The sequence below is a fragment of the Hemiscyllium ocellatum genome, chromosome 5, assembly GCF_020745735.1.
Source record: "Hemiscyllium ocellatum isolate sHemOce1 chromosome 5, sHemOce1.pat.X.cur, whole genome shotgun sequence".
Taxonomy (NCBI): Eukaryota; Metazoa; Chordata; class Chondrichthyes; order Orectolobiformes; family Hemiscylliidae; genus Hemiscyllium; species Hemiscyllium ocellatum.
In genome coordinates, this window is record NC_083405.1 from 43,934,475 (window position 1) to 43,962,151 (window position 27,677).

At 40.2% G+C, this 27,677-nt stretch overlaps 1 protein-coding gene across 16 annotated transcripts in view; it reads right to left on the reverse strand.

Annotated features, from left to right (window-relative positions):
- LOC132815678 (histone deacetylase 9-like) overlaps positions 1-27,677 on the reverse strand; it is a 766,519-nt gene that overhangs the window by 126,034 nt on the left and 612,808 nt on the right. For 15 of the 16 annotated variants that reach the window (XM_060824722.1, XM_060824725.1, XM_060824717.1 and 12 more), the window contains 4 exons: positions 10,516-10,571; positions 10,171-10,258; positions 4,497-4,616; positions 4,122-4,219 (listed from right to left, as the gene is read on the reverse strand). In XM_060824722.1, the coding sequence (XP_060680705.1) occupies positions 4,122-4,219; positions 4,497-4,616; positions 10,171-10,258; positions 10,516-10,571 (362 nt within the window). Of the gene's footprint in view, positions 1-3,789; positions 3,861-4,121; positions 4,220-4,496; positions 4,617-10,170; positions 10,259-10,515; positions 10,572-27,677 lie in introns of those variants that run through there. The other variant, XM_060824729.1, reaches the window with a different exon arrangement.

A 27,677-nucleotide genomic window follows, 5' to 3' on the forward strand; every position in this document is an offset into this window, starting at 1 on the left:
TTCCTGCCTTATCTCCATAACCTTTGATTCTACTATCCTTGAGAGCTCTATCCAACTCTTTCTTAAATGAATCCAGAGACTGGGCATCCACTGCCCTCTGGGGCAGAGCATTCCACACAGCCACCGTTCTCTGGGTGAAGAAGTTTCTCCTCATCTCTGTCCTAAATGGTCTACCCCATATTTTTAAGCTGTGTCGTCTGGTGCACTTATGCAACAGAATAACATCAAAACAATCATGTTCAATTCAACTGATCAAAATAGTTACAGAATCAATTTGCTAAAAACACATTTATGATCTGATGTGCACTTTGGTACACTTAAATCCTCTAAAATTATAACACATTGAAAACTGGCTGTCCCGAGGATAACATTTCCTTCATATAGTCCGAACATTCATTTGGAATGGGAGCAAATGAACATTCCCCACAGCTGAGAGTTTATTCTACCTTGTAATAAGGACGGTGGAAGAAGGCTGTTCATTTTTGATGCATGACTATAGAGCTGCAAGATTGGAATTATACTCTAGAATCCCAGATGCAGCTATCTCAATGGGAATTGTCCAGGAAATTGAATTTTTTTAAAAATTCCCTTGTGACTAGAACCCTTCCAAAAAGTCCAGTGATATTAGAGAATTCAGAAAGTTCTGACCCACCTAAGCTTAATAGATATTCAGAAAAAGCCAGAGAAACCAAATTGTTCCCTGACTCCCAGTTAACTATTAAACTGAACCTCAAATCACCAGTGGACTCCAACCTGATGTCTGAGACCTATAACTGACTCCCCTTTGGTGAACCCAAACTATCTCCTCCCCTGGCTGTGTTAGTCCTGACATATTCCCTTATCTCAGCATCCACCATCCTACCCGCCATGATCCTTATGGAGCTGACACCAGCCTTCCAGGCCTGCCTGACCTGATCCTATTTGGACTCTGCTGCTCCTCCATTCAAGGACTACTGTCCTTTGCTTGTCCCAACCCTGTTTGTGCTGATAACAACATAGCCCCATCTGCTGAGCATACCTTCATTTAGCTGGTACCCTGCCCAGCTCACCTAATTGGCACTTTTTTTGATTAGATTAAATTACTTACAGTGTGGAAACAGGCCCTTCAGCCCAACAAGTCCACACTGACCCGCCGAAGCGAAACCCACCCATACCCCTACATTTGTCCCTTACCTAACACTAGGGGCAATTTAGCACATCTTTGGACTGTGGGAGGAAACCGGGGCACCCGGAGGAAACCCACGCAGACACAGGGAGAACGTGCAAACTCCACACAGTCAGTTGCCTGAGGCGGGAATTGAACCCAGGTCTCTGGCGCTGTGAGGCAGCAGTGCTAACCACTGTGCCACTGTGCCGCCCACTTATTTCCTGGTAGTGGTATACAAAAACTGTATTTGCATAACTATGCATATGAACATAATTGATATGTTTTTAACACAATTGCTTTTTCTCATATTACCAAGCCATATTGAGAACAAAATCACTGTTATGGCTTCCATGTACATACAGGGTGACATTACCATTAAGGAATATTTATTCCACATGGTAGAGGGAATATATAGTGCATCAATGGCAATGTGGTTAGAATCAGAATTAAATAACACATTTGCTTTGATATTTCAGTGGAATTGTGACCTTAACATAAATACCACATGAATTATCAGGACGATTGAAATACATACGTGCATGGAAGTTTTAAAAACCTTCAAACATCCTTGCTGAAATTAACTAAAAATATATTACTGACACTGTCCCATTCAGCCACAAAGCCAGTACAGGTATAATGGTCAATCACAAATGTTTTTCTTAGTTCATCCCTTTACAACAAGGTTCTAAAATTGACTCATTAAAAATGATCCTTGAATTTATATAAAACCTAATGGCAAGGTTTTATTGGACTGTTAAATACGTTTCATCATAGTTTTCCAAAATACACTTATCATTCAAGCATCTGGGTGAGTACTGACTTAATCAGAGTACCAGTGATTCAATCTACTAATAAGCATTTGTTACTGTATCCAGTGTAGTTTACCGCAGTATGTTTTAATTTTATAACAGGGGGTTGATAATGATAAGTTGTATGGCTATAAGACAAAGAAAAGACACTGACCGGGAGAACATGAACAGCTTCTGACACGCTCAAAAGGTTCTGTTGACATCACACCCAATCATTCAAACTTAAACTTTACTGATTAGAACATATTCTCTCAAGTAGAGTTTCTTTCTTTTTGAAACAGTCTGCATTATCTTAAAATAAAAATCATTGTGCAGAGTTCCAAGTGGATTTGTGTCATTCTTTATCCTTATTCACCATTTATTCTGACCTTTACATTTTTTACAAATACATGTTGCTTTGTCCTGAAGTAGGAAGATTGATACATAAGTGCATCATAATGTTAGACTAGGAATATAATGTGTTTATCTGAGTGTTGAACTGTAAGCCAGTATGTTTTTACAGATGTCCTGTACACATCATGCACATTTTGCATGATAGGACACAGCCAGTCAGGTTTTCAATTAATTGAGACAAAAAGTCCTTAATAAGCTGCACTTAACATGGTCTCTTGCCTGAGAAGATCATGTGTGCCCACCGTCTTTGAATTTGTTAATGAAACAAGAACCCAAATCAACCATGATAAACACTACACTGTCATGTAGTAAGGCTTTCAAAACACATTTGATGAGGGTTTCACATGAAAAGTTGGTAATCTAGCTTGAAGGTCTGGAAATTCAAAGCAAAACATTTGTTTGAATAAGAAGCTATCTGAAGGATAGGAAACAATGGGTACTGTTTAGAGAGAATATCAGAGGTTAACTATTGAGCAGGATGCCCTAGGACTTGGTGTTCAATCTATCTCTGTTTTCAATTTACATCAATGACCTGAATTTTGAAACCCAATGCAAATTAGTTAAATTTACAAATGATACTAAATTAGAAGGGATATAGCAATTAAAGGAGGAGATCAGAAAATACTGAATGAGCTAAACAAAATATAGCAGTGACCAAATAAAGGCTTATGAAATCTAATTTACAATGCAAAGTTTGAACATGGAAAAGAAAAACAAGTAATGTACTACTACCGCAATATGTTGAACTTTCCATGGATGAAGTTGTAGGAGACCTGGATTTGACACTCAACGTGTTCAAGCAATGTGGTACAGCAATCAATAAAACTAAGAAGATACTGAATTACACAGCCAAATCAGAGGAACCCTAGACCAAGCCAAGAATGAACAAATGAGTCATTGCTCTGGTTAGGCTACATTTTGAGTATCGAATACTGGATACTGAAAACAAGGGAAGTGCTGCAGGTCAATGCAAAGAACCGCCAGAATACTGGCACTTAGCAGAATTTTCGACACTAACAACGTGGACAAGTATGGGTCAGACTGTAGATTATAATGTTAAATATATGAAGTCCAAACTGCTCCCAATCCACTCTACTTCCAGGGTTAATAAGCTTAAAACAATGGGGAGCAGGAGAGGTGCACCCACACATAGCAATCAACCTATTGGCAATTTCAACATTACAGTGATGCTGTGTGCTTTATATTCATCTGTTGACAGCCAGGTTTGTTGATGCAGCTACCTTCTCCCTTCTCCTCTCTAAGGTGTTTAACCTCCTGCTATCCCATCTCCCACTGTACCTCAATGCCTCTGCCACCCCACCACTGTTACCCTTCCATCACAAGAGTCCCTGTTCACTGCTGTCCCTCTGCCCAAGTCAGCAACTGCAGCCGTCCTCATGCTCTGGGTCAAGACTCAGACCTACCTCATTCTGAGGCCTCTCCTTCAGTGTTCCCAGCCCACTGTCAATCAGGCCGACTTCTGGGTGGGAAAGCTGACAGTAAGGATGCACCTGTAGTGTGGAGGTAAAATGGTTAAAACCCTACATGATCTACAAGCATGAGATGCAAAGTTTGATTTCAGAGAGAAGGAAGTTAAAAGTCCTCTCCTACCACAGCCCCGCAGACTGCAAAGTGTACTAGTTTGACCTTATTAACCTCAACTGATTAGAGGTTGAATCTAACATGCTTTTCGAATGTTGTCCATGTGAAGCAATTTAAAAGAGCGCATTAGTTTTGAACTTGACCAAGTATCATTACAGGTGGGAACACACCTGAAAGCTGTAAGGTATTCCACGTCTCCCATTGGGGGATCGAGACCACCTGTCCAGGCGATATTCACAGTGAAGCCTTCACCAGGGCCGCATCCAACCTGAAAACAGGACGGCACCAAGAAACAAAAATATATATTTTCAGATAAAATAGCTTTGAAACTAACATCAAAGAAATTGCCCAGATCAGCCAGACAATGCTTGACAAGCACTGGTTGGGGCCATGCACTTGGTTTGTGCTGGGACACAGTCCCAGTGGACAATTTTGCAATCCACAGCAATTTAAAGTGCAGCAGCGAAGAATGAGCTAATTAGGAATAATCATGCAATGTAATTAGACCGTAACGATAAAAGAGGCCGACGAGAAATGCAACCTACCTCGTCTGGGGCTCCACTACCAGGAAAGAAGTTTCCTTCATCATAACGGTGGAGGGAAATATAAAGCACGTTGGGGTCATTATAAAAGGCTTGCTGTGTACCATTACCATGGTGAACATCCTAAAGGTGAAAGGAAACAAATGACAAATGTAATAATGTCCAGCTCCTGCTTAAAGGTCACTTTTGCCTTTCCCCTCCTCCCCCTCACAAACTTCCTGAACCTTCAAACAAATTACTCCTTAATGTGCTCATTTTTTAAGCTTGTTTCTCTAGTCAGGAAACCATAGCAAACATGCCCTGGAGACTCCAGAAGAACAGTCGCTGAGAAATTCCAGCTCTTTTCGACGTTTAGATATTTATACCCTGGGTCTTTGTACTATTTGTCTCAGTGATAGAATCTAGTATCCTACTTTATGCAAGAATTTTATGAGTTATTAACTGCCAACAGTTCATAACCCCTTAGGGTCAATTAGCTGCTTGAATTAGCCTCTAAAGAAAGCCAAGTGTTACAGCACAAAAACTGTACTTTTTAATATAGTCCATAGAGCACAACAATTATGTGAATTTGAAATCAACAGGAAGTTCAATTTTCAAATGTAATGTTCAGCGAGATTTATTACAGCAAGATTAGCTATCCTGGAAGCTTCAGAAAGACCATTATCAGATCTGTAAGGAAGTGACAATACTTACAGAGGAAGTGATGCAAAATCCAAGTTTAATAGAAAGTTCATTCCATATAAAGTTGTCAGTTGTTGAAAGGGTTAGACCAGTTTCTCATAATTATATTGCACATAATCTTGATGACAGAATATTTGTAATTTTTGTACTTTCCCTGCTTATTTATTGTCTATTGCAAAAAAAAGCATTCTTCCTGAATAAAAATTTGAAAGATTTCAACTGAGCAGACCATTCCAATGACCCTAAACATTTACAAACATATTGAGGCCACTTGAAAAGCATTGAGGATGATATGCTTTATCTTGTTACTGACCATAAATGTTATGAAAAGGTTTTTATTTTCTCTTCTGCTGGATTACGATTCAGAACAGTGATGATATGATTTATCACTTGCAAAAAACACTTGAGTCAGTTACAGGTGGGATTGATTATCATTTAACACCAAGCTTTTCCTCTGCATTCTTTTCACTGGCTAGCTTATCAAATCACCTTGTGAACTGTCAGGACAGTCAAAAATAGTTTATCCATTTATCAATATTTAATACCCTTGAGCCTAACATAATTGCAACAATAACAGAAAAGGTTGTGTGCAATATTACTGAAACTGAACTTAAATGTTTGATGGAGAGGTACACTATGCTTTAAACGCAATAAGAGTTTTCCAAGTCTGCCCGGAGTCTGCTTGCTAATCCAAACAGACTGTGTGACTTTGCCGACATTGCATATTTGATTGTGTAAATAGCAATTCATGCAGATCAAGAATATTGTTAATGATATTTGCTGGTTCACATAACTTTTTCTTTCAACTACAAAGTGATTACATTTTTCACAACATGTCCAAAATAAGCTTTTACAGATTCCTTAAATTGTTAATCTAATATTGTGATTATCAACAACAATAATTAATAATAGTATATATATCCAACAACATTAAACAATGCCAAAGCGTTATTCATACATGAGAGAGGGGCTACCAAGCAAGAATTGAAGAATAAAAGGAATGTATAAATATTGGAGAGTTTTATAAGAGCAATGAAGAAGGTAAGGCAGTGAATTACAGAAGTGTGATTTGATTGTGTAAACCTCAAGAATTGAAAAGGGAATGGCAGCCGATGTGGAATGAAGGCCGATTCAAATGTACATGGTTATGGGCTCTGAAGTAAGACAGAAGAGCCTGTAGTGAGATGGAGTGGTGATATCATGGAGAGACAAGATTTTGAATTTAGCATATTGTGAGACTGGAATATATTGGATATCTGTACAGAACAGAATAACATGAAAATAGGACTTTGTTTTTAAGGGGCATACGGTGGAACTATCAGCAGCTTTCTGTTAATTGCATCACTTATTTATATGAAGTGCACCAAATGCTCACATGGATCTGAGCAGAATATAAACAAGCCTCAAACTCAACATTTCTCCATATTTTTAATTTAATATTACAAAATTCTTCTTTAATTCTTTAAGATAATGGATACAATTGAGCTATTGTTGGTATAGTTCTGATCCCCTTCCTTGAGGAGTGATGTGATGCATTGGAGGCAATTCAGAGGAAACTCACTGGATTGAATCCAGAGGTGAGGGGTTTACCTTATGAAGAGCGACTGAGCAGAATTGGCCTGTACTCTCTGGAGTTTAGAATACTGAGAGGTGATCTAATTGTGGTATATAATATGCTAAAGGAGATTGACAAAGTAGATGTAGAGAGATGTTTCCCCTTCTGAGGCAGTCTAGAATGAGAAGTTATTGTTTTAGGAGAAAGGTGGCAGATTTAAAACAGAGATGAGAAGAAATTACTGCTCACAGGATCATGAATCTATGGAATTCACTACCCAGGAGTGTGGCGGATGCTGGGATATTGAACAAATTTAGGAAGGAGACAGTCAAATTTTTAATTAAGAATGGTTTGAAGGGTTACTGTGAGTGGGCAGGAAAGTAGAGTTGAGGCCGAAATGAGATCAACTATGTTCAAGTTAATGGCAGAGCAGGCCAAGGGCTGAATTGCCTCTTCCTGCTCCTATTTCTTATGTTCTTATTTCAAAGTAAATCAATGATTTAGGTGAATTTTACAAACTTTCTGAATTTAGCTCTGAGACGTAATAGCTATCTAAACCCTAAGATTCTGTTATGGGTTTTATTAATCACAAGGTTCACCATATTGTTTCACAATATGAACTATGAAACAATATACTTCTGTGAGCACAGATTTCAGCCAGTGCAATTTTCTGTCATCAATTGAGGTTTCATGATTTTTGATCATAGTCTACATTAATTAAAAACAATACAGATACTAGTCAGTAAGCAAAAGGCTGCAATTTAATCTCGGGTTCATATGACATCCATAAACTAGTTGGACTTCGCTCTTGTAGTTTACGATGTTATTCAAAACCTTCAAGTATATTACAACCTTCTTGCTCACTTCCTACTATCCCTAATTGTTTTGGGGACTCATGTGCACTATAGTCCCTTTGCATACGTGAAAGGTCACCACTGAATCTGTCTTTACAACAATATGCTGTTTTAAAACATTTATGTTCTTAATAAAATGAGCATCTTATAAAATATTACGGAGGGCAATGCTAATACTGAAATTATATTTTATATGATATACAGTGTGCTCAAAATATTTGGGATGGTTAGGTCAGGCAGTTCTGTTATCTCCAGAATCAGATACATTGAATACTTAATTCTAACAGCTGGGTGTTTTGCTGAACTGATCATTTTGGGCATTGCAATCTTTTGTGGACTAAAGATCTTTTACAATTTAACATTAGATTTTCATTAAACCTATAGTCCCACTGAAAGAGTAGCGGTAATGGAAAATAGAAACATTCTATAAAAGGTCTTTTGAAAATTATTATTGTACACCCTATGCAGTAAACTTATAGGTACATTGTCCAACATTTTTCGTCCTGAGTTGTCAGTTTTTCTGACAGATCCTTAGATAGAACAGGATCAGGAATGCGCTGGAGTATGGCTGGCACTAGGTCTTTATTCTCTCCATTTTATTGAGGGCCCAGTAACATAAAATATTATTTCTATATGTTAGAATATATATACAAGTCATGTGAACATAAGGAAATGGCCACATTTCACACTATTGTTTTAAGGTTGTGGCCAGAATCAGGGACTGGTTCTCAGGGAATAACCACACATCTACAGGCCTCAGCAGCAGTCTGTACATTTTTGCCATATAAGCTCTACCCCATCAGACCGGTAGCAGCAAGTTTCCGCCCAATACTCTGGCAGAGCTTAGGGGCCCAATCTTCAGGAATATGACAAACCTGGGCCAAAAGGTCAATTGGTTCAGAAGGGCATCTCCATGGTGAGTATTTTGACTTAAAACATTCTTATGGCATTGAATATGCTAGCAGTAAAGAAAGAAAGAAACATCATTATAGCTTTTTAAAATGAAGTGGTTAAATATTTGGAAATAAAAAGATAGTTACAAGTCATGAAAGCAAGGGATGGTATGAAGCGCAGAACTTTCAGAATTCTTGCACAGAGATAATGTTCTTTACCCGACAATGAAATTAGATTTTTTCTACTAGAGTTCTTGTCCAGCTTCTATATTGATGTAATTTAAAACCCTTTCAGAGCTGATCCTTCAGATTAGAAGATAAATAGTAATCCTAAATAATGATAGTTTATAGGAAAACTAAGGGCTTCCTGAATTTATTGTGAAAAATGGGTGAGTCAAAAATTCTTCAATAACGTCTTTGGTTTTGTGATGATGTTTGTAGTCTTTATACACAGAAATGTTAAGCTTGCATTGCAAAAAAACTCTGGGACACATGCACCAAACAACCCCATTGCCCTGTGCCCAACCACTTCAACTCCCCCTCCCACCCACCCCCAAAGACATGCAACTTCTGGGCCTCCTCCACCACCAAATTAAAGCCACCCAACAACTGGAGGAAGAACACATCTCCTGCCTTGGGACCCTTCAACCATACGCCATGAACATTGATGTCACTAGTTTCCAAACCTCCCCTCCCCACACCTCATTCCTGATTCAGCTCTCCAATTCATCACTATCCTCTTGGCCTGTCCTACCTGCCCATCTTCCTTCCCACCAATCCACTCCACTCTCCCCACCAACCTATCACATCACCCCCCCACCTGCATTCACCTATCACTCTCCCAGCTACTTTCACCCCAGCCCCACCCCCATCCTCCTATTTATCTCTCAGCCCGTTTTCCCCTCTACATTCCTGATGAAGGGCTTATGCCCAAAATGTCGACCCTCCTGTGCCTCAGATGCTGCCTGACCTGCTGTGCCTTTCCAGTGCCACACTTTTCAACTCAAAAAGACTTGAATGTACTGTACAGATCAAATTGTTACCAATTATCAATTTGTTATATTTCTGACTAATTCACCATTCACTTCTTTCTTCAGAAAAGTTAATTAGTCCAGCTGTTCTCATCTTTCCTGATCACATAACCTGACTTAAGTATCACAACCACCCCAATTATTGTGTCAAAAATATGTATTTGAATCATCATTTGACTTCTCCAGCAATTGGACCCACTGAATAATAGATACTGTCAGCTTTTCGTGTAATCACTCTGACATTTGGCTGTACTGTGCCAGCAAGATGGGTTGACTCACCCAGTGATTTCAACCAATCATCTCTTTACGGACAGCAGCTTGATCTCATCCTGTGTGCTCCTACATGGATGAAATCTCAGCTAAAGGATTCAACGTATGTGGATGTTATATGTGGCACTGAGCATTCGCAGTCATAACCGAGAACAATGTGATGCAACACCATCTATCATTTACATTTAAATACACTGTGTAAAATAACATTCCCAGCTCTCAAGCAATTGAATAATCAAGAATCAAGCAGTCGACAACATTTGAAACTTGTCTCCTACTTGAAGGTTTATTAAAATGGAAGTCTAGTATATATAGCGTAGTAGACAACAATACCAAAAACACATCATTAATAAAATGTTGCCACATTGTGCCTTGAATATTAAGTATACATACCCAATCCACGATTAATATCTTGCCTATATTTAGCTTGTGTTTCAAGTACTTGGCAGTAATTGCCACAGAATTAAAGAAGCAGAACCCCCTATGGAATAGAGAAAAGAGAGAAATAAAAAGGCAAATCTGTCAGGAAAATGGTTATAAATAATGATCTGGGGCATATTTTAAAATGCTATATGATCTCTGTGGCTATAAATCTGCTTCTGGGAGTACCTAGAAAGCTTTTCCTTTTACGTTTTACAGCCATCTGTTAATAATTAGAGTGTTGTAGAGGCCAGAGCTATGCAGGTGACTGGCAGTAACCCCAGCGCTGTTAAAACAGGCAATGCCTCTGGTACTTACATGGCAGTGGATTCTTCAGCGTGATGGCCAGGGGGCCTGACAACAGCAAATCCATTCTATAAAACAGAAAATAAATACTGGTTTAATCTAATGACAGATTTCCGTGAGCTTTGAAGCATTTATTTATTTTTGTTTTAGTACACGTTAATCGAGGGTTGACTGTGATGGAATAAACAGAACATTTTTCTATTCTGCATTTACAAAGTTCTCAGCCATGCAGAGAATTCGTACCTTGCCATCCCTACACCAGCTAGATTCGAAAATTAATCCCTCTCCCTTCCTATTCCCACACAACAATTACTTTTGATGCAATTGAAAGGAACCAGAACCAGCCAAAAGGGGAAAAAAAGTAACATCATTATGGAGGAAGATTAATTTTGGTGCATAGTGTGACCTGTCTCATGATATACAGGTTTAAGATTTTCTGATAATAACATTTTTGCACTGATCTGGATACTGCTTTTATAACAATCTACCATTTAAAATGAAACCCAGTGCTACAGTGCTCCGCAATCTTACAGTATCTCTAACATATGAGCTATCTCTGTGCTGTATATCTCTATGTAACATTTCCTAAAGCTTTCTACTGAGGAATGGAAGAGAAAGAGAACATTAAGAGCCAGATTTTCCAAGGTTTGGCAATCTCACACCGATTGACAGTGCGCACCATTTTTTTATGAAAAGAGAGAGCTCTGCATTTCTGACAGGAAATTCTGATCAGGTCTCTCTTAAAATTGTGAAGCTGTATTTCCATTCTGTCAGCCGTCTCACACTGCTGTGGGGAAGAAAAATCATGTCCCCATTTGACAGGGGTGAGCTGGTCTATTATAAAATGTAAAAGTCCAGAATCACAGGCTGAAGCTTTGAAAGCTGCTTCCGAATGGTATGACCATAACATAGCAGAGTCTTATACATAAGTAAGATGCCATGTTGGCTGCATGCCAGGTAGATGGGGGTAGTTGGACAAGTGGAAGGGTACAATGTGGGATAGGATTCCAGGTCGGTAGGAGGCAGGGAGCTATGAGATAGTGTGCCAATAGTGTAGGAAGTCAAGTGGGCAGGGGATAGGGTGCCAAGTTCACAATAAGGCAGTCATACGATGCAATCTGTTTGGTGAGAGATATCGGGTCCAGGTGGGGATGGGGGTGGACTAATGTTGGCTTTTGGTGGGGATTGCTTCCAGTGGGGAAGAAGTGGTGCCAGAAACAGCTGGGTCTGGAATAGAGGGAGTGGGTCAGTGGATCCAGAATTGGGGAAGGGGGAAATTGTGTATGTAGGAGGAAGAAGGTGCTGCCTATAGACTAGGGGAAGGAGGGCAGCAGCTCTGGAGCATGGAAGTGGGATGGGGTTGGGCTAGCAGTGAGTAGCTGGAGAAAGCAGGGATGGTTCACATTAGGATGAGGCAGATCAAGTCTGGAATGAGGTAAGTTGAGGGTGGCAGATCCATTTGGGGTTGGAATAAGAAGTACAGGGGAAAGGGAGGCAGTCTTGGAGTAGGGGTGAGGTGGGTATTGGTGAGTCATCAGGACAAAGGAGGGATTGTCAGGTCAGGATCTGAGGGCTTGTAAGTTGTCTTGGAGTGGTGGTTTTGGGTTGTGTGAGACAAAGTTGGGGTCAGTGGAATTGTTACTCAGGAGTTATGCTGATATCTTGACTAAACATTTACTTAATTTCAGAAGCCAAAACAGGAGTTGCTGGAAAGGCTCAGCAGGTCTGGCAACACCTGTGCAGAGAAACCAGAGCTAATGTTTCGGGTCTGGTGACCCTTCCTCAGAAATGGATCAGAAACATTAATCCTGATTTCTTTGGGCGGCACGGTGGCACAGTGGTTAGCACTGCTGCCTCACAGCGCCAGGGACCTGGGTTCAATTCCCGCCTCAGGCGACTGACTGTGTGGAGTTTGCACGTTCTCCCCGTGTCTGCGTGGGTTTCCACCGGGTGCTCCGGTTTCCTCCCACAGTCCAAAGATGTGCGGGTCAGGTGAATTGGCCATGCTAAATTCCCCGTAGTGTTAGGTAAGGGGTATATGTAGGGGTATGGGTGGGTTGCGCTTCGGCGGGTCGGTGTGGACTTGTTGGGCCGAAGGGCCTGTTTCCACACTGTAAGTAATCTAAAAAAAAAGATGCTGCCAGACCTGCTGAGCTTTTCCAGCAACTTCTGTTTTTGTGTTCTAATTTAGAGTACCTGCAGTTCTTTCGGTTTTTATTTACTTAATTTCATCCAATTTAAAAGGATATCTTTGGAGGGTTTCAGGTGTAGAATAATTGCTCAGGGGAATCTTTAATTTCCCAGCCAATTCCTTTGGACTCTGCTGTAATGGGTATTCCACAGCATCCCCATGTGCAACATCTGTCCATGCAGGAATAACTATAGTCTAGCCATGTAAACTCTGGGCCAATGTTTGGGAAAAGATCATTTGCTAGGGATGACTGAAGGTTTTGAAGAACGTTGAGTGTCAAAGGAAGTTTCTAAAGGAGAAAAAAGGAGAGCATTCACAGACATCAGACAGAAAATCCAGACAGCAGGATTCAAAGACTGAAAATACTATTCAAAATTGTGGTGTGAAATGGAAGCAATTATTGAAATAAAAATTGACTGTGTTTCATGATGGGCTGGTAATCTAATCAGTTTTCCAGCATCCACAGTATTTTACTTTTAATTTTATGTGATTCAGATAGACTGGGCCTGTTTTCCCTGGAGCGTTGGAGGCTGAGGGGTGGACTTATCAAGGTTTATAAAATCATTTATAAAATCAATAGACAGGATAAATAGACAGGGTCTTTTCCCCTGGGGTGGGGGAGTCCACAATTAGAGGGCATAGGTTTTAGGGGAAAGATACAAAAGGTACCTAAGGAGCAATTTTTTCACATAGAGGGTGGTGATGGTATGGAATAAGTTGCCCGTGGAAATGGTGGAGGCGGGTACAATTACAACATTTAAAAGGTATCAAGATGAATATATGAATAGGAAGTGTTTAGAGGAATATGGGCCAAGTGCTGGCAAATGGGGCTGGATTAGGTTAGGATATCTGGTCAGCATGGACGAGTTGGACTGAAGGGTCTGTTTCCGTGCTATACATCTCAATGACTCTGACTTGTTGTCAGAGAAGAGTTCTGAAAGTAAGATGTCATCAATATATTTATGGAAGTTAATTTGTACTTATACAAGACTGCAAAGATAAATGGCAAATAAATGAAGAGAAAGTAAGAGTTCAGGATAATGTCACCTGTCATATGGCCATGCCAGCACACTGTGCTGTGCAAGTTGCTGCTCATTATGAATGTTGCTGCCAATAGCCTCTTTAAATGTTGGAAATTGACCTATCTGCTTGGTGTAGTGTGGTGGAGAGAAATCACATAATTGCCTAACTGGAATAGTCTTTTATAGTTAACAAGATATAGTTTATTGCATGTTAGCAAGTGGTTACAAGTTATGTTGATATAATAGATATTGGGTGGAATTCTTCAGTTTTGCAGAAGGACATGCAAGGAGGCTTAGTTGTGCTGAAATCAGAACTGCAATTTTCCGATGGCAGTTAATATTTTGTTATAAATTCTCAGAAACTCGCATGTTTCCCAGTCATCATTGGGACAACCTAATTTATATTCATTGGCATAACATGAATATTTATTAACACCCAACGCTATTAGAGACTCTCACACATCTTCTTCTGGCATGTGCCTTTGCAAAGGAGATCTGAAGAGAGAGGTTGTGGTTTTTGGCAAGGTTTGCCCTAAGCAGTTCCATGATGCAGGACTCTGTGCTCTATAGTCTGTTACCCAGGACACACACCGAGACAAACATCGATTGCACCTGGAGGACCATCAACTCAGTTAGAGATGTTGTTTGGTCTGCCCGAAACCTGTCGGTCTTCTAGAGCAAGGAACTGACTTTGACTAAGTGTTGAAGACTGGCACATTCCGAGGTCCAGGACTATGTGCTGAGGGATGCATTAAAGCTTGGGGCAGCTGCTGGCAAGTTGCAGTGGGAAAAGACCACCATCTAAAGTCTTTCTGCGAAAGTTAAGTGGGGACTGTTAAGTTATCAGGTCTTCCCAGTGCCTCAAATGTATGTAAATATAATCTTGTCTAAGTAAGAAATATTTTGGGTTTGTTTGTTCTCCACATGTAAAGACTGTACAGAATCGAACTGCCATAGTGTCTATGTATGTATATAAAGCTCTTTTACAAATGAAGTACATTTTTGAAATAAAATAAAGCTTACATTGTGAGGGGGTAGATGCTGACTGGGTCCACCAGTTGATCTAAGTGAGATAGCTGCACTGGGAAGCAAGTGAGGTTCATCATAAATGGGGAATTGTTCGAAAGGGGGGAATAAAACTAGAAAAGGGAATTAAGAAAAAAAGGTGGGGGAAGGAAAGGAACAGTCAGAAATAGAACTTACAGAGTGTGGTTGTCGGATGTATTGGAAGAATTCTGGGAAATGGAGGGAGCAAGAATAGAAAACTGTACTTAAATTCAGAAGGTGTGGCAACATGTCTGGATGAAATCAAGTAAACGTTTTGAATCCAATATCAAACAAAATTTGACATTTCACTTGTGCATTTCAGCAACAAGAAAACTCAGCTTGTCCCAAAACTGAAGTATCTCACTCTTTTATGTTCATCTCAAGAAAAAAAAAGCCAATTCCAACCATTGGTACAGAGGATTTGAAATGAACCAGATATTAGTTCTCACTCCTTTGAAATCCTAAGTTGGGCTGCCTACAAGTCCATGTGATATCATGCAATGTGTGGTACTCAGACTACCCCTCAACATTAACATTTTCAGACCCACATACAACATCTCCCAACAAGCTTTTCTTTTATTCATCATATACATTTTTTTCAAATAAGTATATTTATCATGACATCATCTCCCGCAAGTCTCTGATTACACAAATTCAGGCAATCAGCTGTTTTATCACATTCCTGAAATGAATTCTCTTTAAATGTGGAAAACAGTTGACTGTGATTTGTTTTCCTGACAGTGTGCAGTAGGTTCTTTATATTGTCAGGCTTCTCATTGGGTTCATCCCAGTCGCCAGAACTGGCTGATTCACCTGTAACAGGATAAGGTTTCAGTGGCTCCTTATTGTAGCCCCTACAGAGGGACAAATAATGTACAATCTCTGACAGTTTGCAACTTCTTAGAAGACCATACCTTTTAAATTCATATCCTTGATCCACACCTGTTGCCCTTGTCTTACATTTGACACTCTGTTTCAGGTAGTACAGTATGACATCTCCTTATTGAAAAATCTATGCCCATAAGCTCCCCCAGTCTGCTGGGGAATCTGATGAGTATCATTAGTTCTGGCTACTCTGGTCTGTAGCTCGCACAAGTCTCACAATCTGCCACATGATCCACAATGTCTTCGAAGATCCCAGGTCATCACAATGCTGACTGAGTTCCAAGTCTGGTCTTACTGACCCCAATGAGAACCCTGTCCAGCTCCTCTAGAACATCTTCCTGAAGTGAAGCTGGAATGAGAAGTTGTTTGCTATACACTAGTAAGTCTGCTACAATTGTAAAATATCTTCAGTCTCAGATTATTTATTTTCATGGACAAACTGCTTGGCCTGTCGTCTGGCCAATTTTCAACACAATACTGATGGATGCTGAAACATCTCTGGTCCTTGAGCTGCTCCATTTGAACATATAACTTGATTTTGTGAATAAGATCAATATTAGACCTCATATGGATGTTGACTGTTGTTCTGGAGAATGCATCTGTTGTCGATACCATTTTCACTATTTGTATTGTGTTTCTTAAGTAAACGTCATGCAATGAATTCAAAAGCTAACTGCATCCTTGCTAGTTCCTTCTCATCTTGTAGAGAAACTTGTTGTGATCTCCTTTTCAAGGTGATTTTAAGACCATACCTTTAATCTCTTTCAAGCCCATTTAACGAAGGGAGCCTCCTTCTCCATCACACCATATGGATAATATTCATAATGTGTCATCGACTGGTTTGCTACATCCATCCATCGTGGAACAGCACTACTCTGAGGCTTGAAACATCAGTTGTGTTGATGAGTTGGAAGTACAAATGCATGAAGGTATTTAACAATGTTGACTCTTCCTTGATAACCTGAAAAGCAATCTGTAAATGTAAGTTCTAACAACATCCTCATTTCTTCTTGAGGAGTTGTTTGTGATTCAATACCTTACAAATTGAATGAACTCTATTGAGTTCTGGTGCCCAGGTTGATTGTCTCATCTGAGAATTGATCTATGTTGCTTCCATACTTCTGCTTCCTTCACCATGTAAATGACTTTCTCTATGGTCAAGTCTTCTTGGATGGTAATAATTCTGACAAAAACACAAACAATTCCTGCAACAATTCTGTACTTTAAGAATTCTGATTTTGAAGTCACCATGGTCACATTTCTCCGCTAATCTGTAAAGATAATTAATAAAGTCATCTATGGATTCCAGTGGATGCTAAACTCTCTTGTAGACTTGCTCTCTCATGAATTGTTTGAATTTGGAGGCTGATTAAATGATCAAATTTCAGTGTCTCTTCAAAACTATCTGATGATTCTCTTTTACCCCTTGGTGAGTTATGACAGCATCAGCTCTGATTTGTGTACAGAATTGTATTTGTTTACACAGTCATAGAGACCTACAGCACAGAAACAGACCCTTCAGTCCAACTCGTCCATGCTGACCAGATATCCCAACCCAATCTAATCCCACCTGCCAGCACCCAGCCCATTTCCCTCAAAACCTTCCTATTCATATACCCATCCAGATGCCTTTTACATGTTGCAATTGTACTAGCCTCCATCACATCCTCTGGCAGCTAATTCCATATGCATACCACCCTCTGTGTGAAAAAATTGCCCCTAGGTCTCTTTTATATCTTTCCACTCTCATTCTAAACCCATGGCCTCTGGTTATTGACTGCCACACCCCAGAGAAAATACTTTGTCTATTTATCCTATCCATGCCCTTCATGATTTATAAATCTCTATAAGGTCACCCCTCAGCCTCCGACATTCCAGGGAAAACAGCCTAGCCTGTTCAGCCTCTCCCTATAGCTTAAATTGTCCAATCCTGGCAACATCCTTGTAAATCTTTTCTGAGCCCTTTCAAGTTTCATCACATCTTTCTGATAGAAAGGAGATCACAGCTGCAAATGTGTTGCTGGTCAAAGCACAGCAGGTTAGGCAGCATCTCAGGAATAGAGACCAGAATTGCATGCAAAATTCTAACAGTGGCCTAACCAATGACTTGTACAGCTGTAACATGACCTCCCAATTTCTGTACTCAATACTCTGACCAATAAAGGAAAGCATACCAAACGTATTCTTCACTATCCTATCTACCTACAACTCCACTTTCAAGGAGCTATGAATCTGCACTCCAAGGTCTCTTTGTTCAGCAACACTACCTTACTATTAAGTGTATAAGTCCTGCTAAGATTTGCTTTCCCAAAATGCAGCACCTTGCATTTATCTGAATTAAACTCCATCTGCCACTTCTCAGCCCATTAGTCCATCTCATCAAGATCCCGTTGTAATCGGAGGTAACCTTCTTCGCTGTCCACTATACCTCCAATTTTGATGTCATCTGTAAACTTACTAACTATACTTCTTACGGTCACATCCAAATCATTTAGATAAATGGTGAAAAGTAGTGGACCTTGCACCAATCCTTGTGATACTCCACAGGTCATAGGTCTTCAGTCTGAAAAACAACCCTCCACCACCACCCTCTATCTTCTACCTTTGAGCTAGTCCTGTATCCAAATGGCTAGTTCTCCCTGTATTCCATGAGATCTAACCTCGCTAACTAGTCTCCCATGGGGAACCTTGTTGAATGCCTTAACGAAGTCCAGATTGAGCTTCCTCATTTCCCCTTCCCCCACCTCATCCTACTTTCAAACTTCCAGCTCAGCACTCTCCCCATGACTTGTCTGGACTTGTCCGACCTGCTTATCCTCTTTTCCACCTATCCACTCCACCCTCTCCTCCCTGACCTATCACCTTCATCTCCTCCCCCACTCACCCATTGTACTCTATGCTACTCTCTCCCCACCCCACCTTCCTCTAGCTTATCTCTCCATGCTTCCAGCTCACTGCCTTTATTCCTGATGAAGGGCTTTTGCCCGAAACGTCGATTTCGCTGCTCGTTGGATGCTGCCTGAATGCTGTGCTCTTCCAGCACCACTGATCCAGAATCTGGTTTCCAGCATCTGCAGTCATTGTTTTTACCTGCGAGAAATCAGAGTCTAGATTGGAGTAGTGCTGGAAAAGCACAGCAGGTCAGTCAGCATCCGAGGAGCAGGAAAATCAACATATCGGGCAAAAACCCTTCATCTTCATTCCTGATGAAGAACTTTTGCCTGAAACATCAATTTTCTTGCTCCTCGGATGCTGACTGACCTGCTGTGCTTTTCCAGCACTACTCCAATCTAGACTCTGAAATGGAGGATTGCCACTTCTCACAGCTAAAATGGTGGATTCCACCTTTCATGGATAAAATGGAGGTTACTCACCCTTTGCAGGTGAAATGAAAGATTCTCGCCTTTTCCCCAGTTTCATTGTTCAATTTCTCAGTTTGAGTCTTTATTAATTGGTTTCCACTTTAATCACAGTTTTACCAAATGATTTCTGTTCCTTGTAGTTTAACTAAATAGTTTCTACCTTTATTGTAGTTCTTTATGAAGAATTGTCCACCTTTTCTGTGGCTTGAATGAAGTTTTGAAAATTTTCTGTCACAGTTGGATTAGCTTTGCATTGATTTTTAATGTCCACAATGTTGATTATTGCCTTTTTGGTGTCTCTGGATTGGCAGCCTTGGATTAATACTTCTCTTGTAGTCAATTAATTCCAATTCTGAGGCTGTTCCTTGCTATTGGTGGTGATACCTGACCTGTGCTACAAATAATGTTTTAATTTCTTGCTTTTCCAGTCTGGATAACTGGCCATTTTCAATATTCTCCTGGCTCACCAGTGATTTTAAACTTCCCTCAGAGCCTCCAATGTCTGTTTGTTCACTGATGTATCCAACTTGGAACTGCTCTCACAGACACTGCCTCACAATGTAGCCTGGATCTGCTTTGGAGTTGCTAATTCTCCTTTTCCAGGGAGTTGCTAATCCTCCCGTTTTAGTGCATCTCTTACCAGGTCTGAAATGCTCTTACAACTCATCAGAGTATTCTTCATTATTGGGAGTTGCCACAAGTATCAGCTCTTCCCTGCTGCTGACTGCACGGCACGGGCAGCAACCTCAGTCTGAGTTTGACAATCTCACAGCACTGCACACCATAGACTGTTGGAGCAGTCAAATCGAATCTGCACCATTGCCTAACATGGCATCTCTAGTTGGATAGTTACGTCAGCTCATTATATAGTATGAGCTGCTGCTCATGTGAAAGTTGCTGCCACCATCCTCAGAATGTAGCAAACCACAGGGCCTGCTTAGTCTAGTGCAGTAAAGGAAAATCATTTCCTGGTCTCACTCAAAATGTCTTTTGTAGTTAACAAGGTATAGTTTATTGCACGTTAATGGCTAGTTACAGGTTACATTGATATGATAGACATTGTTGCAGAGACTGAGGAGAACCAGATGTTGGGTTTCACTTCTTTGAAATCCTCAGCTGTTCACCCACAAATCCATATAACCTCATCATAGTTCACGGTGCTTATGGCACTCTTCAGTATTAACCCTTTTGGATACATATGCTACATCTACTACAAGAAGAAAAAAACATATGCTTTGAAGATCAAGCATAGCTATACTTCCTCTTTTGTCAAGTTACCAGATTGCATTCGCTGGTTAGGTTCTTGCTTGAAGAACAGCTATAACTACTTAAGCAGCAAGAGAGGGCATTCTTTTGATTATTAGTTAATGATGATCACAGAATTAATTAATTGTTTGATATAACATATTCAAATAGAAGAATGGGTATTATTTAAATGAATGAATAAATTTGTCTGTAAATATCGACAAAAGGTAATTTTTATATTGTATACTCCCTATTATCAGAGCAATATAGTTTGTGCTGAGGAATTTTGTTTCAATTAAAACATTATGTTGCAAGTCACTTGCTTTTGAAGATTTTCAGACATTTAATTGGTGAATAAGCCACCAATTTAGATCTTCTTAAAAGTCAGTGTAAGCCTGGTTTCTTACAGCTGTAAGGCTTTGTCTGTACACAGTTAATTAAAGCAGAAGAATGTTTCAAATGCGTAAAATCTCATTGGACACACAATAAATTTGCTATTAGAATATGCATAATATAAAGCTCCCTTCACAAAGTCAGTCTCACAAACTGGATTTTGTGATATGCTCTATTTGTGCTATTTGACAGTTTTTTTTGTAAAAGTTATCTTTCCGTGCATTCATGTGTAATGCTACATTGTATGAGTGTGGAAAATTAGACGCTGCACATCAATGAAACGTGCTTACACATAGAAACTGCTTTTGGAGAGGTTAATGTAAGTGGCAGGGAGGGATAATGAAAGCTACAGAGGCAAAATTATTACAGTCAATGGCGAGGGAATGACCTGGAATAGGGCATCAAAGTGTTTAAAAACTGTGGAATGCAACATTGGTGTAAAAACTGGACCCTGGTTGGCTCTGATTCAGATCTTCAATTTACAGGGCAAAAAGGAATCCAAATTTTGTCAGTAACAAAATAACTTTCCATTGGCCATTAAAGTGATTTTGAAAAAAAGAAAATGCACCCATATTAACCTGAAGTTCATATTTTTCCTATGATTATCCCTATCTGAAAAGTCCTGACCCCTCCAATCATTGTTATTTGTTACAATGTATCATGTCCAGTGAATTAACTGAGAGGAAAATAAAGTGGCCCATTATCAACAGGTATCAAGATCACCTCAAGCCTACAGGAAAATATTAGTAAAATGAGGACAATCTTTAGGCCCAGTCAGCTCAAATAGGAAACTTACTAATGATTCTCATGTGAACTAATCTTAGCAATTATGAAACATGGCATTAATCTTGGTCAAACCTGAGTCTGCAAGGCACCATTAAATAACTCTTAAACAAAAGGACAAAGCACATTTTTAAAAATTCATTTGTTGGATGTGGGCATCGCTGGCTGGCCAGTATTCATTGGCCATCCCTGATGTCCTTGAGAAGGCACCTTCTTAAACTCTGCACTCCACGTGCTGCAAGTAGACCCACAATGTCATTAGGGAGGGAATTCCAGGATTTTGACCCAGAGACAGTGAAGAAACTGCAATATATTTCCAAGTCAGGATGGTGTGTGGCTTGGAGGGGCACTTGCCTCTATTCTTCTAGATGGAAGTGATCGTGGAGTTGGAAGGTGTTGTCTGAGCATCTTTTGTGAATTTCTGCTGGACATCCTGGGCACAGTACACATTGCTGTTCATTATGGAGATGATTGTGGATATGGGACCAATCAAGTGTCCTGGATGATGTCAAGCTTCTCAAATGTTTTTGGAGCTGCATCCATCAAGGCAAGTGGGGATTGTTCAATCACACTCCTGACTTGTGACTTGTAGATAATAGACAGGCTACGGGAAGTCAAGTGGTGGTTACTCACCACAGTATTCTTAGCCTCTGACCTGTTCTTGTAGTCACTGTGTTTATATGGTGAGTCCAGTGAGTTTCAGGTCAATGATGGGTTGATGATAGTGAGGGATTCAGTAAGTTTAAGACCACTGAATATCAAGGGCCTGTGCTTAGATTGTCTCTTATTGGAGATGGTCATAATCTGATGTTAGTGTGGTGAGACTATACCTTGCCATTTGTCAGCCTAAGCCTGGATATTGTCCAAATCTTGTTGTATTTGAAAAATGGACTGCTTCAGTACCTGAAGAGTTGCGAATGGTATTGAACATTATGTAATCATCAGTGAACATCCCCACTTCTGACCTTATGATGGAGAGAAGGACATTGATGAAGCAGCCATGGATGGTTGGGGGTGACAGTGAGTTGTTTAATGTTCACCACCACTCACAACTAGATTTGATCTAATGGTTGTAGTATCGTTTAGTTTTGTCTATCACTTGCTGCTTATGCTGTTTGGCATGCAAGTAGCCCTGTTTGGTAGCTTCACCACATAACCCTCAATCAGGTTTGTTGGTACTTGCCATTGTGACTACCTCACATGGGCAGGCTTGTTGGCTTGGTCAGGGTTCACCCCTAACACTGTCAACATTTAATAAAAACAAGCCAAACTGTATGTAACTGAGAGTTGTCATGAGCTGATCAGCACAGAGAGGCTTCACCCTTAATGTTGTAAGCCTTTGTGCAAAGAGATGGCATGGCTTTAATGGAGCCAAATAACTGAAGAAGGCTGTCCTCATCAGAACTTGGAGGAAAAGGCTTGATGTGCAAATACCTTCCTGGTCGATATAGCCGGGTTTGTGAAACACACTTTTTCCAGTTTTTGATCAACAAAATTGCACCTGAGAGCATACTTCCAAAGGCTGGGTCGGTAATGAATAATCATGTCCTGCAAATAAATGCAAAATGCTTTCTTAACCATGAAGTTGATCCACCTTAAAGATTCTGAGTACTTAGTGGCAAAATGTTAACCCACCATCAGGAAAGTGGAATGCAGTGGGCTGGCCATCTCTTTTAGTTAATGTGACATGGATGGAGGTGCTGGGATAAAATGCTTCCCACAATGTCACAATGCTGAAGAGTCCAAAGATCTTGGGTGGATATATGTTTGAAGGTTGCAGAGGCTATTTGGTTGGATAATACTCTGGCAGTTTTAAGATGGACGTACAATGGAATCTTGGGGAGGGGGAGGCAATCTGCCTGCTACCCTATTCCTTTTACCAGGGGCAGGGTATCATTTGGGGGGACCTACCTGTCAGTAGGCAAATTGTGGCACTTAACTCATCATTTAATGTCACTGAAGGGCCTCAGAGGAGTGAAGAGCATGGCTGATCTGACTGTGGCCTTGACTTCAACTTTAGTGCTGTCCCCACAATCTTTGTCAATCAAAAATCTATCAAAATCAGTCTTAAACACATTCAATGACCCAACTTCCATCGCTCTTTGTGGAAGAGAGTTCCAAAGAATAATGACACTCTGAAAGAAGAGATGCTTCTCATCTTGTCTTAAATGGGTGACCCCTTATTTTTAAACTGTGCCTCTTAGTTCCAGATTCTTCCACATGTGAAAATATTGTTTCAGTATTTACTGTGTCAAGTACCCTCAGAATTTGATATGCTTCAATAAGATCACCTCATCCTTCTAGACTTCTATGTGTATTATGCCAACCTACTCTACTTTTCCTCACAGAACAACCCTTTCATCCCAGCAATCAGTCTGAACCCCTCGCAAAGCAAATGTATCCTTCCCTAAGGAGACCAAATTTCACACAGTGCTCCTGATGCACGTCTTACCGATGCCCTCTATAGCTATAGTAAGACTTCCTTACTTTTGTATTCCATCTCACTTGCCATAAATGTTGACATTCCATTCACCTTTCTAAATATTGGCTGTTAATATTTGTTCTATGATTCATGAATGAATCTTTTTGGCTTTTCAATACTTTCTGTCAAAGTGCATAACCTCCCATTTTCCAAGATTATACATTATTTGCCAATTTTATTTCCCACTCACTTAACTCTTTGACATCCCTTTGCAGATACTTTGGGTGGAATCTTATAAGAGAAGGAATGAAATGGGCTTTGAGAAATGCAGCAGAATTGTGTGAGAGGCCCAGCAAAACCTATTTCAATGTCAGGAACATTGCACCGTATCTTTTAAGCAAGTTCCAGGCATCAAAGAAAGATTCTCACCAGGGAGAAGTGAATTTCTCATTAGTGGGGGAGTTGTTGTTCATTAATGGCCATATTAAGTGAACTCCTGGTCTTATTATCATTCAGCTTCCTATCCTTCCACTTGTCATATGCAAACTAGAATTTTCAACATGGAAATAGGATCAGATACCTCATGAGTTCAGCACATCATTGACTTTGAATAACTTCAATGTTCCTCACCAGGCAACAGCATCTCAAGGCACAATCCTACCTATGCCATTGCTTGGTTTTTATCATGATCATTCACTTTGTGTCTTTACATCAATGCTCATAGCATCTCTACTTTTGCATGTCTTGCTTTTTTTGCATTTTTTCACTTCTTTCAGAATTTAAAGACTCACAGTACTTCTGTGTTGCTTTGTCATTTAGTGAAGATACAAAGTGTAATAGTTCTCAACATCGATCTGTCAAAGGGATGGACATGTTGCTGCAAATTGTTATGCTACATCAATTTCACACCTATAGCATGTAACAGCAGCGCAGGCGACACACATACTGCATATCCTTCATCTAATAGTCATATCTCAATGTCTAAGGGGAGTAGCTCTCAGTCAAGTCAAGGGGGACTATCAACAGTTATGAGATCCCAATTTAGTAAGACGGAGTAAGCAGTTGATCAGTTAGCTGCTTGAGACAGTCAGGGTCATGGGATCTTATCACCACAGTCCGAGGAATGGGCCACAGTCTGTCCTGCAGATGTAGTGTATGTCAGTAAGGGAGAAATGTTATGTCAGTAAGGGAGCTGAAAAGAGATCAGTCACAGGCATGGCCACTCATCAGTCAGCCTGACTTTCATATTGGTCATGGGGGTGGATCATAGTTGGTCCTGGTATTTGGCTCAAAAAAAAAGTCAAGGGAATATTAAGGGGCCACTTCTGTGGTAGAGATGCTGGAGAAGTCAGTTGTTGAGACTGGAGGAAGCACACTGCAACGTCGAGGGGACAATAATTGTCAAGTGGTGCAATGCAACTTGTAAAGGTGGGAAATGATCATGCACAGGAGGACATGGTTGCTGGAGGGAGGGTGGGGAGGACAGCAAGAGTCACCAACCTGCAAACTAGAATTTTCAACGGAACGGGTACCTTGTGAGTTCAGCACACCATTGGGGACATTGCAGGACAGCTAAGCCACAGGCTAATGCCGGGACATGAAAATGTAAATTGGAAAGTTATATGGGAACACAGGGAAGTTAGCACTAATGGAGGCCAACAGAAAATACAAGAAAAAAATAAACATTTGGCAGGGGGACCCCTGATTATGAGCTGCGCCTGTGGGTCACCCTGCCAAGTATGACCCGTGCTGCCTCCATCCTGACGTAAACCATGAAGGCACAATGGAAATGGAAAATGGCTGTGACTGCAACTAGAATGGGTGGTGTAATTATTTGTCTGTCTGAACATGTGGACTGTACTTGTAAATGGTATGAGTTCTATAAGAGGCAATTACATTAATCAGGGACTTACACAGTGGATAATCTACAAGCATAGCATTCTGCATGTGAAATGTCACAATGTCCAAATGTGTGGGATACATATCTTGCTCACAAACACCTTTTACCACATCATTGAATGTTATAAATTGAAGATAGTCATGTCTGTAAAGTGGAAAATGCCATAAGTCATGTTAAAAGTATCACTCATGAACCATTGTTCACAAAGACATTCCAATATCTTAAAAGGTACCAAAAGACAAGGAGCTAGAATGAGGGAAACTGGTTAAAAAGTTCTCATAATTGTTTTTAAAAAGAATAGCCTTTCTATACCTCTTTCAATCAAACAAATTATCAAACTATCTAAAACAGAATCTTTGAGTTCTTGATATCTCAAACCTTGTGCAAGTAAACATTGAGCCATTGACAAAAGGAATCACAGGGAAAAAAAAGTATCTTATTATAAGAATTATCAACAATCAGTCATCACTTCTGTACAGCTATGTAAACAAAATTAATCCTCTCAGAAGTTAAGACTAAGGATGCATAATAAGGCTTGGCTGAGACCATGAAGGGGAATAAAAAGAAACCACAGAGATTGGTGGGAATATAGGATGGTTCTGAAGCCTCCCAAATCCAGCTAAAAGTTCATGACTTCTCTGAGGGGCTATGAGCCTGGAGTTTCCAGACCCTGGTCAAAACCATGTCAATTGCAGTGAGGTACGGGATGCCTAATCCTCAGGAGTTTTGCAGATCAGGACTACTCGCTCCCTTCACCCACAAAAGGGAAAAATTAGGAATACCAGAAATAAGGGCAGAAATCCAAAAAGTCAGCCCTACTTAGCATTATTAAATGTTTCCACATTCCCGCTACATGTGTTCCCAAGGCCCATGTATAGTAGTGACTTCCAGAATGCCTCAGTGAACACTCTGACACTGATCACCTTGCATGGAACCTTGGAGCAGCTGTGCATGCTTATCCCACATCTTAGGGGAAACATCGATTCTGATTCTGTGAAAATCCAATCCACTGAGTACAGAATCAGGGAGTTATGCTGAACCTTCATAATATTTAGGTTAGATCACAGTGAGGAGTATTGTATTCAGTTCTGGTGACTAAACTTTAAAAATAATATGAAGATTCTTGAGGTGATTCTAAAGATACTGGATTTCAATTATTCATAGAATTCCTACAGTGTGGAATCAGGCCATTCAGTCCACATGGATCCACCAAAAAGCATACTTCCCAGACCCACCCGATTCATGGGATCCTTCATTTTTTATGGCTAACCCACCTACTCTGCACATGATGGGTAATTTACCATGGCCAATCCACCTAACCAGCTCATCTTTGGACTGTGGGAGGAAACTGGAGCACCTGGAGGAAACCCACACAGACATTGGGAGAATGTCCAAACTCCCAACAGACAATCACCCAAGGTTGGAATTGAACCCAGAACCTGGCACTGTGAGGCAGCAATGCTAACCACTGAGCCACTGTGCTGCCCCAGATGATGAGGTTGGAGCTAAATGATTCGGTTGGAAAAGCTATCATTATTGTCCTTGGAACAAAGGCCATTCTGAAGAAAGGTCACTGGACCCAAAATGTTAACTTTGATTTCTCTGCATAGGTTGGCTAAGGTGTGTGGAAGAAAGCTTTTAAAAAGGTAATTAATTGAAATATTTCTATTATCTGGAAAAAAATTCTGCTTACTACAGGACAACAAATGTACCAATTATCCTAAACCATTCAAATTTCAGTAGCAACCCACACCAATACATTGTGCTATTGATACTTTTAAAAAGTCTGGATGATGAATCTTTATGGGCTGGTAACAAACGGAGAGCAATGAATGCTTGACATTGTTAGAAAGGTTTCATACATCCTACTGTTGCAGCAAGGTTCATTGTTTCCTCATGTCATATGATGGGTGAATCAGCATTG